Source organism: Lagopus muta, chromosome 1 (assembly GCF_023343835.1).
Source record: "Lagopus muta isolate bLagMut1 chromosome 1, bLagMut1 primary, whole genome shotgun sequence".
In the NCBI taxonomy this organism is placed as follows: Eukaryota; Metazoa; Chordata; class Aves; order Galliformes; family Phasianidae; genus Lagopus; species Lagopus muta.
Window position 1 is genome coordinate 155,406,800 of NC_064433.1, and position 20,309 is coordinate 155,427,108.

At 35.6% G+C, this 20,309-nt stretch overlaps 1 protein-coding gene across 6 annotated transcripts in view; it reads left to right on the top strand.

Annotated features, from left to right (window-relative positions):
* The window catches only part of DACH1 (dachshund family transcription factor 1), a 354,874-nt gene that overhangs the window by 306,292 nt on the left and 28,273 nt on the right, over window positions 1-20,309 (top strand). For 4 of the 6 annotated variants that reach the window (XM_048934293.1, XM_048934294.1, XM_048934296.1 and 1 more), the window contains 3 exons: window positions 10,724-10,871; window positions 14,699-14,842; window positions 15,310-15,378. In XM_048934293.1, the coding sequence (XP_048790250.1) occupies window positions 10,724-10,871; window positions 14,699-14,842; window positions 15,310-15,378 (361 nt within the window). Of the gene's footprint in view, window positions 1-10,723; window positions 10,872-14,698; window positions 14,843-15,309; window positions 15,379-18,972; window positions 19,040-20,309 lie in introns of all 6 variants that reach the window. The other 2 variants (XM_048934295.1, XM_048934298.1) reach the window with 1 other exon arrangement.

Consider the following 20,309-nt stretch of genomic DNA (forward strand, 5'->3'; position numbering starts at 1 on the left):
AAAGTATACAGGATCCCTTTATTAGTGATGTTTTGAGTTCTAACAACGAAAAAAGATAAAAAAACAGTTGCTATTTAGAAATAAAGTATTATATCTGCCTGATGCAAAAGAACATAATTGTAAATGTTTTTTTTGTTTGTTTTGTTTTGTTTGTGTGGTTTTTGTTTTAGTTGTTGTAACTTGTGGATCTTATACAAATTATAAAATGTGGTAATTCTGCAACATTTAGCATTCTTCTAGCAGACCAGTTGAAATCTATAAAGAATATTTTTTTCAAAGGTACAAAAAAGTTAATAAACTATCTAATGTTTTTGCTTTGCATGCATGTACAGTAAAGTTCCTAGTAATTTTTTTGACAAATGTGTGCAGTCAATGTCTCTAGACAGCAACCTAATGAGCAAGACATTCAGCATCAACAGGTTAGCTAATCTCATGATTGAATAGGAGAGTGCTGCACGACTTCAGGATAAATGACTGGGATTAATTTGCTAAGAATGCATTCAATGTTGTTTTACAGAAAACACGAACATGAAATTCGGTCATTGCATTCATTGCTTTTTTTTAAATTATTTTTTAAAACTAATCTTATGTGTTGAAGAGAGAAAATGAGAGCTAAGATCATTAAGAAACCAGAGACTTCTTTTTGCTTTGTCTCTTTGTGTTTTTCGACTTATTGTTCCTTACTTTGATTTTCCACATCATGACAAATCACCCATCGGGGTAAACAGGTTGCATGTAAAACTCTGGATTTTTTCAGTATGTCTCTGTGTCTCACTGTATCTCTGGGAGTCCTTTCACATACCATCAAGGCATGTTTGTTTGTTGTTTTTGTTTGTTTGTTTGTTTTTTCCCCCCATACATTTAAATCTCTATCAGGACTATATAAAAAAATACTTCACTATATGCACCTATACATATATATATTTAGCTAGCTTGATTTTCCTACCTTGATAGAAAATGATAAGTATTCTCTTTAAAACAATAGAGGCTATTATAATAGCCTGTGCACAGTGGCAGTTTCTCTTATCAATGACATTTAAACAGTGTTTTCCATATTCTGTGGTTATTGTAATGAAAGGACTACCACAGATACATAAGTGAACAATGGCCCAACAGTTCCATAACTGAAGTACAGCTACAAGTTCAAACTTCTTAACAGGATTTGTGAAACGGGGAAATTTTGTACTGTGGTCACTGCTCACAATATGGTTTATGACTTTATTAGGTAATACATAAGTACCATCTGAAATCCATGATGTTTCAATACATGGGACAGAATTCTTGTCATTGGGTCAATTTTCCTTTATTCTCCTTTAGTCCAGGCACATCTTGCATCCTTTTCAGTACAGAGGTATAAATTACAAAGAGTGGAGCATCAAACTTCCTCACCATTCTCTTTTTTCAGCTGCACTAAGAATAGGTTACTAGCAACCAAGCAGATTTAACTTTCTAGAAAATATCATTTTGCCTACAGTTTGTTCCCTGCCTCCAATGTTAAGGTTCTTTTAAATAAGAAAACAGCAAAAATCTAGCCATTCTAGATGAATGATTTTGCTGTTCTCTTTTTCCAAGCATCACATATGACCAAAATGCAGACATATCACAGGACAAATGTAAGTTTGCCTGTGAAATGCAAATGAAATGTACCTTCATTAGGTCATAGAATTGGGGTACATACGTGACCTGCCACATGCTGTGGTGGAGAATGTCTATATTTTACAAATATGAAGGTCATATTACTACATAAGCAAGCAACCTCAGGCTACACAAACATGTGAGGATGGGATGGTGTTATGATCTACTGTACTGACTCAGTTGTGTGCATAATATAGAAACTGGGTACCTTCAGAAGAAATTATGTAGAGTCTGTCCTGCTTTAAAATAGAACGAAGTCAAGGTATGGGCAATAGAAACTCTAATATTGAACATTGTCAGAGTGAGGAGGAGACATGGGGACAGTGCTTTTGAGTTAAGCAGAAAATTAGTGAACACTTGATATTTGAAAATTGGGTGCAAAAAGTTGTGCAGATGTTGATGAATTTCGGTAATGCCTGTTAATTTAACTTGCGTAACTCTGGTTACTTCCTTTAAAACTGTCTACTAAACACTAATCAAGTCTTCCATGGATATCAAATCTAAACGAATAAATCTTAATCCATTGCTGTCCAACCTTTTGGCTTGCCTGGGCCTCACTGTGAAGAGGAATTGTCTTGGGCCATGTACATGTAGATCACTCAAAAATTAATGCTTCCTACTTATTTTCATGGAAACTACAATAGATATAATGAGCACAGTACCTCTGTTTGATAGAACAAATTCCCAGCTACAAAACACTGCTTTTCAACATAGTTACACCATTATCTATGCATTTCTATCAGTGATGAACATTAGCCTGCATGCCATCCTCATCAAAACCTGGACCAGTAGAGGTGACCCACTGTCACTTGTTGCCACTCCTGAAACACACCACCTAACGCTTCTCTGTGCTCACATCCATTGTTTGGTCTCCATAAACATTCAGCAAGATTTTATCATCATGTGAGTGGGTGCCATTTTTCCTGTAAGGAAGAGTTCAGTGATACCACTTTACTTCCATATCAGATGCCATTTTATGTCTGCCCCTCTACTGCTATCTGTCACACAGCAACAACATGTAACAGAATATTGTTGGGAAGGTTCAACCTTTACTGCCAATACCAACATCTGCCTCTGATGTTGTAGGCTGACATAATAACACACAAAAAATTACTTTTGGAGCAGCCTTCATGAAGCATATAATGTAGTTAATGTATGTAAATAACAAAACATTTTGATTGTTAATATTTTTATTAAAACAGTAATTAAAAAGAGCAAAAACTGATAAAACTAGTGGGATATCTGACCAGTTTTTGTGAAACTAACGCATCAGTCTGATTTGATGGCAGTGGTTCCAATTCTTAGTACTCGAGGTTCTCAAGGTGTCCATTAGAGATTTTTTATGAAATTTTGCTCTCCTGTGCTTTGTTCTAGACAATAATTGTTCACAAATATACAAATTGTACAAAAGGAATGACAGGAATAAGGCATGACTGTGAAGTGAGGGATATTTTTCTCTTATAAAAGTCTAATAAAGACACATGGTCAGATTTTTTTGTTGAATATCTCATTGCAAATCTACACATACCAATTCAAGAATGTATTGTCAAATGAAAATGGAGTTGCTAAAGTACCAAAAGATCAGTGGTTTTTCTTGCAGTCTTGAAACCTATTCTCAATTCCTTTACCATAACAGAAAGCAAGGTTACTTTTTTTTTGCTTTTCGCAAAACTGTGTTTAGCCATTTTATCAAAATACATACAATTTTTTGCCATATCTTGAGCTGGCACTGCACCGTGCCCTCCTCCCTGTGCCTTGGTTTCACCTCAGACAGTGCTAATAGCTCACTGACGGATTGTTGTTGCCAAGAGACAGATGCATGCCGAGGCCGGGCAGGGCTGCTCAGTGGGACAGACCCGCCACCATGATGGCATGGGTCAGGGGGTGGCCAGAAGATGGGATGGGCAGGGCTTAGGTTTAAATAAATAAATAAATAAATAATAAAACCAACAACAGCAAAAACCAGATAAAACCAGTAACAACAAAAAGGACGTACAGAATGTGTGGGGCACAGTACGTTTGCAACCACCTGCCCAGCTGATTCCCAAGCAGTGGCAGCCCCCGCAGCCAACTCCCCCAGTTTTGTTGTTCAGCATGGCATCACATCACAGAATATGGATTATCCCTTTGGCCAGTTTAGGTCAACTGACCTAGTCTTGTTCCCTCCCAGCTCCTTGTGCCCCTTCCTGCTTCCACTTAGGGAGGCAGTACCTGAAGCTGAAAAGTCCTTGACTCTGTGTGTAAGCATTGCTCTGCAACAACTAAAATGTCAGTATGTTATCAACATCTCTAAATCCAAAACAAAGCATCATACTTGCCACGCTCAAGAAAATTAACTCTATCCCAGCTGAAACCAGGACTTGAAAAATATTTATTGAAAAAATAAAAAACCTAAAAATAAAAAAGAAACACTAACAAAAAACAAAAAATAAAAACTCAACGATGAACAGTGTTTAATAATTTGTGCATTTAAAGAAAGATAATCAAAATATACAGAGTCTGGAATAAGCAAGGTTAAGTCTTTCTGGGAACTGCCGGGATAGATATAAATAATTAACTAACAAAATATAATTAAATACACAAATAAAACAAATGAGATGGGGCCATATTTTCTTATTCAGCTGTATATCTACACATTTAAAAGGAAGAGAAAATAAATTTCCCCAGACAACTTTAAACAAGTGTCTGTTCCTTTCCACTGTGTATTTGTTAATTTCTTCTAGATGAAATTTTGAAAGTCTATGTGCAGCATCAGAGAGGATAAAGGGTAAAGGAAGGTGGATCACAGCAAAATGATATGTGGGTACTAGTAAGAAAGCTGAAGATGTTTCCCTGTCTTTCACATAAATTCACCTTTTGGAGTCATGACCCAGTTATGCCAAAGTATGTTACAGCCACAGCCTTTCATGATATTGCAGTGTTCCTGGATAACAGTAATGTTATTTTAGGCTTTTAGAGTCTAAATACTTACTGACCATGGGCTGATTTTCTATTAATAACTAGGGGATGAATTAATTGCACCAATAGTTATGTTTTTCCATTGATACAGTCTTACTGCTAAGTATTTTTCAGAGAAATATGTATAATAGACTACAAGTATCCCACTGATGTTAATAAAAGAAATGTATGATTGCACACAGAATTCCCTTCTGAAAACAAAGAGAACAACTGGCTTTATTGCTGTGAGTCTCCTGTGCTGTTGCCATCTATGATTGAGTAAACAGGAGAAAAATAGTACAAACATTGGGTAAAGTAAAAATCACAGTTTTTCTTTGTGTTTTCCTGTTTGATTTCTGCTAAAATTGAAGAGAAAATTATTTTTCACAAAAAATATTAATGAACAATATCATGCTTTTACCAATGATGGAGGTTTTCAATCTGAGATATTACAAAAATGTCTTTCTTAGAGTCATCTGTAGTTACAGTCATGCTGTGTTACGTTACTTTGCATATTTTACTAAGCTGGCAGTCAGATTCAAATTGCAAATATTCAGAATTTAACCTGTAAAGGTTAGTATAAATTGTTTATATGCAGTTGTTTTTTATTTCCTCAATAATGAGAGCATAAAAATTATATGGGCAATTACTGGAAGTAAAGCAATGTCTTCTAGACAGACTAGTAAGTCTTCTAGATGAACTAGGAAGGCCATTTTAAAGTCACAAATAACTATGTAGCTAAGTGTGTTATCCATAACACACAGTAGTAGCTAGAATGAGAAGGAGGTTCTAAATACCTTTTTTCCTCTATAGGCAATACATGATTTTATTTATTTATTTATTTATTTAAATAGTGATGGGTGATACTGGCTTTAAGATAGAGATACATTTAATTTGTAAAAGATAATAATCTATCCTCACTAGACCGCGTTTACAAGTATGTTAGAGATAACTATTAGTCAGTGAATGGGAAGAGACATTGACCATACATCAAATTAAATTTTTAATTTAGAATATTTCTAGAGGACTTATCAGTGTAAAATGTCAAGCAAATCAACAAAGAAAACAAACAAACAAATAAAGAAACAAATAAGCAAAATAATATATATATATATATATGTATATATATCAGAATGATCTCTTAAGTCTCCTGGGGAAAATGTCAGTGTTTAATATTACACTGAAATTATATATATATATGTGTGTATATATATATATATATATATAATATGTTATATAGTATATTTTATATATATATATATATAATATAAACAGCGACACAGACAGGAGGATTGGCATGCCATGTTAAAAACCCTGCTCCTGATAGAGCCATACTGTATTAAAAACAAATCTGGAACCTGAGGATGTTCACTACAATTATCATTATCCAGCCTCCATAACATCTGACCTTCCCTAAAGGGAAATATTTTTCTTTTGTTAATGTCCTGTGTTGCACTGCATTTCCCATTGTCATTGGCAGCATATTGATTTAATATCAGGTTAGAGGATTAGCCATAGCAAATACAAGTTGGACATACTGTATTTTGTATAATCTTTTACAGATGATCCACTGGGAGAATTAATAGAATTTCGTGCAACTCTGAAATTGCTATTCCTGTTCCAGAGGGCACTGATAATTTTTAGATGCTGTACTTTTTAGTTGATTTTCTCAGCCGTTCTTCATCGAATACTGAAGAGATACTGAATGTTTCCAGTATTTTTGCATTAGAGATGTCATTGGCAGCAACAGCACTTTTGCATATGCATCAGTTTGGCTCTAGTGAAGATTTTTTTCCACATTGGACGCCTACTGATGTGCACTGATTTAACTTCTAAAAATGAAACTTAATTTTGTGTAGCTTATAAGTAGTCCCTAGTGTGTCTTGGCTCCAAAAAGCTAATATTTTTCAGACATAATCAGCAGCAATAGGTAATGTATTACCATTAGCTACGTTAGCAGAGGGTTTAAAAAAATGAGAGGTTGAAGGAGGAAGTGTGGTGCAGAAATTCAATAGAAAATGTAATATGCTTTTAGCAGCTTCATACTATGCAGTGATTTTAATATAAAATTACACGTCTGTGTTACACTAGAATTATTCTCCATGTTCATTCATGGATATTTAAAAACACAAAAATATTTGTTAGCCAAGGACAATAATAGTTTAACAGTAATTTATTTTAAACTGCTACTGATAATACAACCAATCAACACATTAAGTGGTGCCAACATTGGCATCTTGCTAAATGATCTCTAGACTTTGCACTAAGAGTGCATCTTTCAAAGATAAGTCAACGAGCAATCAGAGCAGAAAATTAGAATTTGGTATCTTAGCATTAAAATACAGCTAAACTAAAGTTTTAATTGGGGTGATCTAAAAGGGCACTTGACGTAATGATCTCTTTCATTTGTTACTAATTGTTTATTCCTGATGAAGAAGAAACATGTACATGAATATAGTTCAACTGAGTAAAGATGGCAGTTTTAGCAGCTTGCCTTTATGGTTAAATAAGATGGATGGCAAGAATTTGGGAAAGTTATTTGAATCTTTGAAATTATTTGACAATATGCTTATAATCTACAAGTATTCTTTGCATAATTTCTCTTTATCTGCTTTTTTTATTCATGATTTGAACGTATCATGTGTCCTAGTAAGATGAATTGGAGGGGATTAAAATACTCTAGACTTCCAACATAAACTAGAGGCAGGTATTGATACAATAATTCCTATCTGAATCACCCTCAGCAGTTTTGCTGATGACATCAAGCTGTGGGTTGGGGTCAGTGCACCAGAGGGATGGGATGCCATCCAGAGGGACCTAGACAGACTTGAGCAGTGGGCCCAGGTGAACCTCATGGGGTTCAACAAATCCAGACGTGAGGTCCTGCCCCTGTGTCGAGGCAAGCCCCATTACCGATACAAGCTGGGGATGAAAGGATTGATTGCAGCCCAGCTGAAAAAAAACTGGGTGTACTGGTAAATGGGAACCTGGACATGAGCCACCATTGTGCCCTCACAGCCTGGAACACCAACCATATCCTGGGCTTCATCCGAAGAAGTATGGCCAGCAGATTGAGGGGCGTGATCCTGCCCCTCTGTTCTGGTGAGGCCTCACCTGGAGTACTGCATCGAGATGTGGAGTTCTCAGTACAGGAGAGACATAGACATTGCAGTGTGCACCTGCAGCCCAGAAGGCCAACTGTGTTCTGGGCTGCATTAAAAAAGGGGTGGCCATCAGGGAAAGGGAGGTGATTGTCCCCCTCTACTCAGCTCTTATGAGGCCCCATCTGGAGTACTGCATCCAGGCCTGGGGCCCCCAGCACATGAAGGACGTAGAGCTCATGGAGCGGGTCCAGAGGAGGGCCACTAAGATGATCAGAGGGCTGGAGCATCTCTCCTATGAGGAAAGGTTGAGAGAACTGGGCTTGTTCATCTTGGAGAAGAGAAGGCTCCAGGGAGACCTCACTGTGGCCATCCAATACTTGAAGGGAGCTTATAAGAAGGGGAGCTTAAGAAGGGGAATGGCTGTTTACAAGAGTCGACAGTGATAGGACATGCAGGAGTGGTCTTAAACTGAGTCTGGAGAGATTTAGATTTGATATTAGGAGGAAGTTTTTCACTCAGAGGGTGGTGATGCACTGGAACAGGTTGCCCAAGGAGGTTGTGGATGCTCCATCCCTGGAGGCATTCCAGGCCAGGCTGGATGTGGCTCTGGGCAGCCTGGTCTAGTGGTTGGTGACCCTTCACGTGGCAGGGGGGTTGAAACTGTGTGATCATCGTGGTCCTTTTCATCCCAGGCCATTCTATGAGATTCTGTGATGATAGACTTGTTGGATTGTGTCCAGGGAAGGGCCACAGAAATGAACCAAGGAACAGAATGCCTCTCCTATGAGGATAGGCTAAGAGAGCTGGGGCTGTTCAGCCTGGAGAAGAGAAGGCTCCAAGGTGACATAATAGCAGCTTGTCAGTCTCTAAAGGGGAGCAACAGAAAAGAAGGGGACAGACTTTTTAGCAGAGTCTGTGGTAATAGAACAAGTAGCAATGATTTCAAGTTTAAAGAGAGTAGATTTAAGTTGGATATAAGGAAGAAGTCTTTTACAGTGAGGATGATGAGGCACGGGAATGTGTTGCCCAGATATGTGGTTGATGCCCCATCCCTGGAGACATTCAAGGCAAGACTGGATAATGCCCTGGGCAAGCTGATCTAGCTGTGATGTCCCTGTTCATTGCAGGGGAATTGGAATAGATGGCCTTTAGAGGTCTCTTCCAACTCTAAGGATTCTATGATTCATAAAGGGGGATTTCAAGTGAATGATAATATTAAAAAAAATCTATTTTACTTTGCATTTGTCTTTGGAGCTTTGTATTTAGCTTTACATGATTTTCTCTAGAAGTCATCTAAGTTTAACGGTCAACACAAAATATCTTTGTGTTTTAGTTATTTTTTTCTTTTAAAGAAAACTGCTAAAACAGTAATCATATTTATAAGCACATTTTTTTGAGTTACTGTTGTTTGATATTTTCAAATGTGGTCTTATTCTTCTGTAGTATGCATCATTATAGTGACCATGTGGTCCTTGCTGTTGGAAAGTTTGATTTATTTCAGTTGCTGTGGACTTTAATATATTGAAGTATAATAAAACTGCAAGAATTAAATTCTTAGTGTAACAACACTTGTGGCAACAATTTAGTTAAGAGTGAGGATGAGGAATAATGAAAATAATGAACTCTGAAGAACAGACTTAAAAGAAGAAGTGGAAGGACACAAATTTCAATGGTAGGCACTGACATTAGGAAGGCCGGCAAGAGAAGGGTACATACTAACACTCAAGAAAGTGCTTTTTTCCATTTTCAAGTATCGTAGTGCTGGCGTGTTCTTTTGGGAGATATTTTTTAAAAAATTGTGAAAAAAGCTTGAAACTCAGAATTTAATTAAGGAAATGTGCTTAAATGGTGAGGAAACTTATGAGTTGGCGAACATAATTTTGTGTCTGTAGTATGCAGCTCTGAAACTGGGTCTTGATCTGAACTTTTGATCTTTTAACTTTCCTAAAATAACTACCAGCAACTTCTTCAGTCTGTCTTGTTGGCATTGTTTTGCTTCATATCAGCACATCCCTCTTGGGTCAAAATAATAATCTATGGTTCTATCTATGGATCTGTGGTTGTCAGGAGACTTGTCTAGGATATGGAAGAGTTAGGTTCGTATCCATGCAGGTTCGTATATGCCTAGCTATGCTTAATTATCTGCTATATTATGATAGCTTCAAGTGAAAGACATAAAAGTGTAGAGCCAAGAGCCTGATGGCCAGAATTCTGGAATATGGAGTTATTTTCTCTTTCTATCTTTCTTTCAACTCTATTTCCCCTCCTCTTTTTATAGTTTATATCAGTGTCCTAATTATCTAGCTATTAGATATGCCAAGATCTGTCTGTTTCCTTGCAAAAAGGAGGAACTGTAGATTAAAATTCTCAAGAAAAAAAAGAAAATGAGTTATTATTTCCTGATGCAATAACCACAAAAATGTAGATTTTTTTTTCCAACATACCAACTCAAGAAATTAAGAGATCATTGTGTTTTGCCGTCTGTTGTGAGATAATAAATTGCACAAAATCAGTAATGTACTTTTTAAGGCAGAAAGATCTTTCTGCTTTGTGAGTGTCCTCTGCTTAACATCTCAACAACTTAATCTTCCTCGGAAACAATATGGAATGTAGTAATAATGAACAACAATAAGGAATTGTACTGGAGACTAAATTTGCCATTCTTCAGTTGATAAATAATGAGACTGACAATTTGCTGTCAATAGGACAGCTCTTTTTGTTTTAACTGGCAAGTGGCTTGTATAGGCTTGTTACCTTTTATCTTCCATGAAGAATAAACCTATCCCTATAACTTTTTCATATTAGTTTTACACGTATTTGAAGATCAGCTTGCATCTTCTGTGAAAACTTGACTCAGATTTAGAGTCTAACAAAAGAGTTACATTTTGCTCTTGATAATCAGGAAACTTTGAACCAGTAAAAGGATTATTTCATTTGTAAAATCTCATATGACTAATCAGAGATAAATAATAGAAGTTATTTATTATGTCATCTGTTGTAATATTCCTCAAACATTGCTTTTTTTTGTTTGTTTTGTTTTTTAACAGGGTCTACTAAAGGTTGCTATAGACAATGCCAGAGCTCAAGAGAAACAAGTCCAACTGGAAAAGACAGAGCTGAAGATGGAGCTCTTCAGGGAACGAGAACTGAGGGAAACACTTGAGAAACAGTTGGCTGTGGAGCAGAAAAATAGAGGTATCTTAATAAAGCAAACATAAATACCTTGTAATTTTTTTTCCTTAAGAAACCTAATTTTTTTTCAAGCATTTGTGTTTCATCAAAACCTTTCTCCAGTATTCATGTTATGTACAAGCTGACTGCAATACAGGAAGTTTTGCAGTCTACCTGATCCTAATTTTGCATAGGATCTGCATGAAATTTAGTACAAACACCTTCCTTTTTTTTCTGTATTTGTCTTGAATATGACTTATTACAACATATCAGTAATACACAGTGCAAATGTAAACACAGAAGGTGCAGTTATGGACTTCGGCAGGTTGCGACCATTATGAAAGAGGATAGCTACTTAAAGCAAACACAACTTTATCAAATTTTAGTCTCTTTGAGGTGTTATGAATTCATCTCTGTTCTTATGTGATAAGAGTCATATACTGCATATTTAGGCAATCTGTATGTAATAAAATATGAAGTTAATAGTAACATGTAAGCATTGTATAATGCAGTAGGTCAAACAGGTTTATAGAAGGAGCAGCTAAGGTTCTCCTTGAGAAAGATCCCAGTGTAAAGCATATAAATTTCTTAATGATTTAATGATTTAATGATTTAAAATTAAGATATAGTACACCATTCTAAAACATTGATGGTGAAGTTAGGGCAGTTCAATATTAACTATTTGCATGCTATACATGTTTGCATCTTGCCTTATAGCTCTCCTTTTCACTATATGCATGTCTTGTTCTTTAAAAGTGTCTAATTACATTGCAAGGTCCAGACAACCTATGGGTTTAACTTGCTGCTTAACACAAATGGCAGGCATGGCAGATATGTATTTTTGCAGGGCTATAGTTATAATACTTTTCTTGTCCAGCTTAGCTTTCTGTAAATCATCTAAAAAAGGAACCCCAAGAACTCTCGGATTTACAACCAGTATCATTATTCCTTTGACTAACACTCTACCTATAAGTAAGCAGTGTAATCCTATTTCATGCCTTGACCCTTTAAAAGGCAGGACATTGTTAATTTTCCTTTTTAAACTTACAAGAAAAACAATTATCAAAACTGTGTAGTGAATTATAACTTTGTCCACAAATGACCTATTTTGCTCAGTACAGTTGGAATAGTTACACTTTTAAAGAAGTTTTCTAAAATGGTTCATTTCTTCTCATCCTCGTCTAGCTCTGTCTCATAATCCTTCAATCATGCATCCCTTTTTTAGAGTTAGGCAATAATATGCACAACACAAAAGGTATAGGTGGGGACTCATCTGACTTTGAGTTTTGCCGTGTAGAAATTAAGCACGTTGTTCAAGCATAATATATTATGCTTGCAACATATATGTTATGCTTATGCAACATAAATTCCATTTCTTTCAATAAAGCAATTCCTACATCCTGAGACAAGTTGGTGAGGTCAATTACACTATGAATACCTCTTTCTCTTCCTGTTAGCACTGAAAGTAATATCACTGACTAAGCTGGACTAGACACATATACTTTCAACGAGTAAAATTAGGCAATATGCATTTCAAGAAAGAGCATGTGATAGTCCTTTACTTTGCTTAGGATAGTGAAATAATTGACAGTGTTATTTTCTGCACTATGCATTATCTGCTTCTTTTATATCTTTGTATGACGATACTGCACTGGTAAAAGAGTCAAACCAAAGAGGAATGGATCTGAGCACTTAATAGTGTAATGCAGTAAAGTAAATGTAATGAGGAAGGCTTTCTCCAGTAGTGGATGCTTCTGTACAAAATAAAATAAAAATAACATATTATTCCTTACGATGAAGAGAGCCAAGTAGGGGAGAAAAAATAAGACGTAATTATTTTGAGAATTTGTTCTTCAATTAAAGACGGAAAAATACATAGGAGGCTTTGCCTTACATTAGTTTTAGTTGGCATCAGTTTTCCAATGGCAAATGTCATGTCTGAAAGGAAATCTCACATCTTAATAGAGGTGTGAGTGAGATGGGAGAAGTGTACCACATCCCTATTGAGAAACATTCTATAAAAAAAAAAAAAGACTGAAATACCCTTTAAAAGCTGCAGCACAGAAATATATGCACACTGTCATACACAGGTCAAAGCCTATTAGGTAAATGGAATCTTCAGCATTAGGCAACCAGTATCAATGTCTACCTTGCTAGTCGTGTTAACACAAGTCAAACATCTTTACAGGCAGGATATCTGAATTCTTTTTTTTTTTTTTCTTCTTTTTTTTTTCCATTTTGGGGAACATTAAATCCACCGCTGCTAGTGTATGTTCTACAGTCTGCTTATTTAGTGTATTGTTTCCTTCCTTCTTTGTAAATATCCCAATTAGTGATTCCTAAGGCTGTAGGATGTGTCTCATCAACCAGTGAAAGTAGGATAATCTCTGTTCTGTGAGCAGCTACACAGTAAGGGCTTGCTAATTCTGGCTCTGACTGCTGTAGTCACATCTACAATGTGTCAGCCATGATGACATTTTAATTCAGAAAGCAACATATGTTTCCTTCTCATTTATTGAGATCGCTTTCAAAGTACTTATAATGAAAACATTAAAATGGTGCAATGATTCAAAGTGTATTTAGTTTAGCCTTTGTATAGATACTAGCTGTTCTTTCATAGTATAAGACGATATGCCTGAAAAGAAGTTTTACTGTACAAAATGAGGAAGTTCCAGAATTCCAAAATCTTACACGTTAATGATGTAGCTGTTCTCACTACAGGGTTTGTGCTAATATGCATTTTGTGTCTAAACAGTTCTGTATGGCAACACAGAAAAAAAATCTAAGACTACTCAAAAAGCGCTTTCTCTTAGCATGTACATTAAATAGAAATAATCATGATGGATCCCTTTAAAAATTTCATGATTTGTATCCTGTGAAAGTTGCAGCTATGACTATTGAAAATGGGGAGTGTGAACTGGTGGACATGTATTTTTAACCTCTCCAGCATTTCTTTCTAAACCAGATACAAATGGTTACTTTGGAGAAGTAATAATCAAGCCTAGTATCACCTAGTATCTGGTTTTGGTAATGGTACTTCTATAGTTAGTGTAAAAATGACAGATTCTCTAGGAAAGGATTAACCAGAAAGATCTTACATGCATGTTTATGAAAACCCTGAATGAAAAAAGAGTTGGAGTTTGGTTGGGTAAATAAGGCTGTGCTCTACAACTTTGTATGATTTCTTTAGAGGATCACTTCCACTTTTATGGAGTAGGAAAAAAGAAAAAAAAAGTTCACATTACTCTGTTCCACTGAGGACATAATCTGTGATATGTTCCTTCAGTCAGGGAACATAGAAGTTTTATTTTAGTTGTAATTGGGAAGCAACCGTCCAGTAACATAAAAAAGAAAATCATGATGGATTTTCTTTAAAACCTATCTTGCATGAATCATTTATATCCTGTTCCTGCAACCATTTTCTTTATAGAATGTGAACAAGAAGCAGGGAGAACATTTATTAAGTAAGGTTTTCTGCACTGAATTTTTGTTACTTTCCTAATATTTTCCCTTACATTTGAGAAAGCAAAGTACTAATTAGTTGGCTTGGGGATCTGGCACTGCCCAGTTGTTTCTAATATAAAGGGTTTGGATTGAGTTCCAAGATTTTCCATCGTACATTTTCACAAATCCTCATCTGTTTATTAAAAGATACAGCATGGTATAGAGCAGTAGCTCTTTACATATCTATGTGTAAATCCAGCAAATTTCAGGTAGTTTAAATAGATAGTGTGTAATTACACAATTTATATGAACTGTTACAGTTGTATTCTTTCTTGGAACTCTTAATACGTAATTATGTGGCCAAGTTCCAGATCTGAATTTGAGTACACTGATTTTCTTCCTTCTAGCAATAATTCAGAAAAGGTTAAAGAAGGAAAAGAAGGCAAAGAGGAAATTGCAGGAAGCACTTGAATTTGAGACTAAACGGCGGGAGCAAGCAGAACAGACACTGAAACAAGCAGCTTCAACAGATAGTCTCAGGGTCCTAAATGGTAAGAAGCGAGCTTTTCCTTCTGTGTCATTAATTTTCAATTTAAGTGTCTAAAGAATCTTGTTAGTATGAAATTTATAACATGGTGGGAGGGGGGAAAAAAGGAAAATCTCTCTCCTTTGTTCAAGTGATGTCCCTCTCTTTTTTCTTTTGTTACTTTATATAGCATGTGCAAATAAATTTACTGGAGAGAATATCCCAACTGGGACTATTTTATATTATTAGCTTGAGAAGTCATTTTTTTTCCTTCTTCTTTTTCTTCCTACCTTTATGCTTGAAAAATCTATTGCTCATTAATCTCACTCATCTAACAAAAAATTGTCCTGGCCTCTAGTCATTGTTCAGCGTTAAAAAAAAAAACTGACAAAGGTTGATTGTATTGTAATTCAGCTTCAGAGTAACAGGTTGTAAAAAGGGCTATAAGAATCAAATGAAATATGTGTCAGTCTTACCTTTCTATGCTTCTAGACTCTCTGACCCCAGAGATAGAAGCTGACCGCAGTGGGGGCAGAACAGATGCTGAAAGGACAATACAAGGTAAGAATTTGCAAAAGGCTATAAATCTAGATCTTGGTATATGAGTTTTTCCTCAGCTTTAGACTGCTATTCAAGCATGTAGCTTACCATCTGGGCCACATCAAAACAAGTTCAAACAAGGTCAAGTTCATCTTGCTTGTTTATAGGAGAGCATACATTCGGTGGTGGTAGATTTTCTTTAAATTAATAGGTCATTTCTGTTTATCTTGTACAATTAAAGAAGAAGAATTTGAAGCAATATAGGCTTGAATCTCAAACATGCTAAATGCAGTTTTTGTGAATATATATAGTTACATTTAGGATAACTATTTTAAAGGCTGATTTAAAACCATGTTAGCCTTTCAACTGTACAAATAGTTAATGGGTAACATTCAAGGCAAGATGAGAATTTCATAGCTAATATTCAGTGGCAGTTAATGAAAGGTGTGTTTCAATAAGCATTAATGGTGAATAAACTGTTTATTCACTTCCTGGATTTTTCATTTACCACATCCCACTATTTACAGTTTAATAAAGCAAATCTGCTGAGTAAATTTGTACATGAAATACTAAAGAGAGCCTTATTACTTTCCCTGTGAATCTGAATGTATATATACTGCAAGCACCAAGATATTAGTAAGTAACAAATTTTTAAGATAGCATTTGTGTTATAATATCCTCTCTAGTCAACAATCTAATTCTACCTACATGAATACTAAACAGCAGAAACAGCATTTGTTTTCAGTTGTAAATGAACATGCTTTTTTTTACAAAGGGAAGCCTAAAATGGTTAGCACCAGTAATCACACTCAATTGCCTTTACTTTGCATTTTGAAGTCAATCATCTGAACAGTATCATTTGACATAATCTGTGTGTTATTTAATCACTTTTACTGACTCCTGAAGAGCTGTTACTAGTGTGCCACAAGGAGACCGTAACAACAGAAAAAGATGTCAGTCTTTGAAGGTAATAAGCATATACAAAAAATAAAAAGAGGCAATAAGTTCTTCTGTGGGACAAACAAAAACATTTAGATTTAAATTGCATGTTCTGCCTACAAAGATAGTAGCTCAGAAGTTGAAATATGCCAGTTTGAATGTTGTACCTACTGGGAAGTAGGTACAGATTGTGACATTGTTTGAGAATCCTGTTTCTCCTCGCCCAGACTGTGCCTAATTCAAAGAACCATTTGATACGTCATTCTAGTAAGAATCCAATCAGCATGCTCATTTGCTATAAACCATACATTTGTTATTTTCTTTGGTGCACAGACAAACTTTTCTTTGGAGAAATTTCTTTGGAGGCTATTCTATTACACTGAAGTAACTGAGTTCCTTGCCAACACTAATTTATTTATCTTCTGACCATTCCTGCAAGGAAGCAAAGTTTGCAGTATTCCCATTTTATACCTGGGAATCAGAGTCACAGGAAGGCTGAAGTGACAGATTGTTTTATGTGTTCACTGTGTTCAAATCACTGTTCCCATTAAATCCGGTTTCCTTTATGAGCTGAGATATTCAGAAGATGAGAACACATAATTACAAAGTATTTTGGAAGTGTTTATTCTAAAGGATTTATCCCAAGCTACATAGGAACAGCATTTATGTTTTTCTGCTTATCCTCATTTTGTACATTTACATGTCCGCAACAAATAAAACCAAGGTCTTAGAGACAACATTCGCAATAATAATGACTTCTCCTTGACTCATCTGTCCATATTTCCCCCCCTCCCCCCTCCAATATATTCAGTTTAATCATCATATCAGATTTTGGAAAATCTAGGTCTGCCACTGGGAATTGTGTAACATGTAGATTTACAACACAGTTTGTAAGTGCGGAAGTTTATTGTCTTTGTGGATCAATTTTTTTGTGGAGTGAGTTTCTGAAATAGTTACTAACAGATGAGCAATGCTAAGTGTTAGGACTCTTTGTAATCAGTTCCACTACAGGAAAGAGGATTCCCTTTCCCTTTTCTCTGTGTGCCCTGTAGCATGTGTCCTTGTTACTCCTTTACATCCATGTCCCAGTTCCACCTTGTTTCTTTCTTCTTATTCTAATTTCAGCTTTTGTCAGTGGCTGTTCTCACTGTCCTGTCTCAACACTTCTTCTCCCCCCTCCACTAATTTTCCATTCCCTAGAAACCCATTCTTCCATTGTTCTCTTCTGACCTAAGTTTCATGCCACCCTAATTATTTCTTCTATTGCAAAATCTTTCTCCTGTATGTGACCCTTTTAGTTGCCTTCCTCCTTTGTCCAATGGTTTTTAGAGTCTGCACTCTATTAACATTCCCTGTTAACAGCCTTTTCTGTTTGGTGCAAGTCTTTCAGTATTTATTCTCAGTTTCTCCTGCCTCCCCATCAAGCTCTTCCTTAGTATCAGCAAGACAAGAATTGAGAGAAAAGGAAAGCAATTTCTCTGTTGTTATTACAATATTTAGCAGAACAATAGTTTGCAGAAACAAGAATAGAGAGTTTCAGTGAAGGAACTTCATTCAGCACCAGGAAAAAGCATGCTCACTACAGGTGGACTCTTTGGAGAATTTAGATGCAAAACTGTACAGAATCTTTCTTCCAGTGGGTGAAATTTTTTCTTAACTCTCACAGGGATAACAAAGAGTATGTCCTTCCAATTTTTGAAAATTTCAGTTACTTCTGTACATTTTATCTAATAATGATATTTACTATGCTTCTGTATGTGCAAGAGAAGAATTATTCTATAGAATATGTAGTATATTCTCTAATAAAGAATGTAATATTTCATTCATGCTTTCAGGTTCTGGAAAAATATGCTTACTAGGGAAGTATTTATGCCTTTCATATTCCTCTAAAATATCTGTGTTTATATCTTCCTGTATCAAAGCATATCTGGGGTAGTAACAGCTTTATACATAATCATAATACATTTTTTAAAATTTATTGTATTAAGCATACTATGCGATTCTATAACTAAGCAAGAAAATACAGCTGCAGTGTTCTGTGGGGAAGTAAAATAATTGAAATATCAAGTATAATTTCAGCATTTAAGAAAGTACTAGGCAAAGACGACAGTATTTTAAAACAAAGATTTTATCTACTCTGTATTGTAAATAAAAGGATTCTTCTTGATTTTGGATCTATGTTTAATGTTAATATTGTAATGGTCACTTTTGTTTGCAAGGAGTAGGACTAAGTTAAGTGTAAAAGGTAATTGCATTTACCAATAAATGGGGTATGTTCTATTTTTCATCCTGTAGCACCTTTCAATGTGTTCAAATTCACTTTTAGTTCATATAAAGCCTTGTAAATGGGAAAGATATTCAGAAAAAGGAGCTTGAAAATGAGTCTGTGGAAAGAACCAATAACAGATATTATAGTTTTTTTCTAGGTTTTGTTTTGTTTTGATTTATTTTTTAAATATTGGATAGCCAACATCTTGCTGGACTATCCATAAGATACTGAGAAGTAATCATAATAAATAACTCAAATGTGAGTCTCAAATATACGTAGATGTTTTAACAGATGCAGATACTAAGTTATTACAAACTGGTTTAGACACTAGTTTTAAATGTTTTCTTTCTTGCTTTTGTTTAAATTTATAATAAAGCAGATTATCCTCTTCTCCATACATATTGTAGGTTCACTAGATGCCTATGCCTAGCTCCCAATCCGGTTTCCCAAGATCCCCTCATCCCACACAAAAAGGTACCATACAAAGATAATGTTTACTTTTATATACTGTTTGTTAACAGACCTCTTACTAAGCACTTAGAACAATGACATTTACTGCTGCTCTTACTTTCCTTTTTTTTCCCACTGATTCTTTTCTTCCCCATCCCCTTACCTATTGTGTATTTGTTTGCCGACGTTATTTTTTTTTCTTTTCCTGTATAAATTCCACATTCATTTTTCCATGTCCTAATGATTTCCCTCACAAATCCTATACGTTTGTAATCTTTGTTCTATTTAATCACAGCTCTCTTTACGTATTGTCTAAACTCATCTAAAAAAGTTCTGCTTTACACTGTCTTCTGCTCTGATGATTTCTTTAGTGTGGTGTCTCTTTCACATTTTTTTCCAAATTCTTCCATTTTAGTGCTTTCTTCCCAAAACTGTTCTGATAAGAACAGGAAGCTTAACCAGGTTCTCTGTCTCAGATTGTTGTCTTGCTTATCTTCTTCATTTATTTCCTATTTTCTAGGGAGTGCTTCATCCAATGGCTTTTCTGCTTTCTTTCCCAAATTCTTCATACTCTTATTCCAGCTTTTTCTAAAGCCAGATCCCTCATTCTCTGCTAACAGCCATTTCTTACCCTGTTCAGTTCCCATGAATTCTCACGCTTATTATTGTCAGCGTTTTTTTTCCCAGATATCTCAGGAGATCTTTTGCATTTTGTGTATTCTCTGAAGTTCTCCTGTCTATTCCAATATTTCAGTTTTTCCCTTTCTATGGACTCCTCTCTCGTCCTTTCCAAAGTTCCCTTTGTCCATCAATCAAATTTTATACATGAAGTCCTTATACTCTGCAGATACATTTTGTAGCAGATTATCAGCCTTTCTCTTTACTCTCTTCATCCCTTAGCAAAATTAGCTTTTACTAAGTCCTTTCACATAGTCTGGTTTTTCTCACCATTATCCTAGTTCTGCAACTCTTCTGTAGGCTGATATTAAGAATACAGTTAAGTATAAAGTTAAATGGCTTCAGACTACTTGCTCTTCCTGTGAAAAAGCCATTCAGTTGCCATGCACAGAAGTTTCCAGGACCATCTGTTCTCCTCCATTCACAGCCTTTCTCAAACTGTTCATCTCATCAGCAAACAGAGGTACTTGCCCCCTCCCAGGAAGGACAGGTCAGGAAATGGAAATGTTTAGCAGATCCAGTAACAGAGAAAGAGAGCTACTGCAACTCACATACTGACTGCGTAGTCCTCTATTGAAATTACTCTTACAATCAATGAAAGCAACAGATGAAGAGA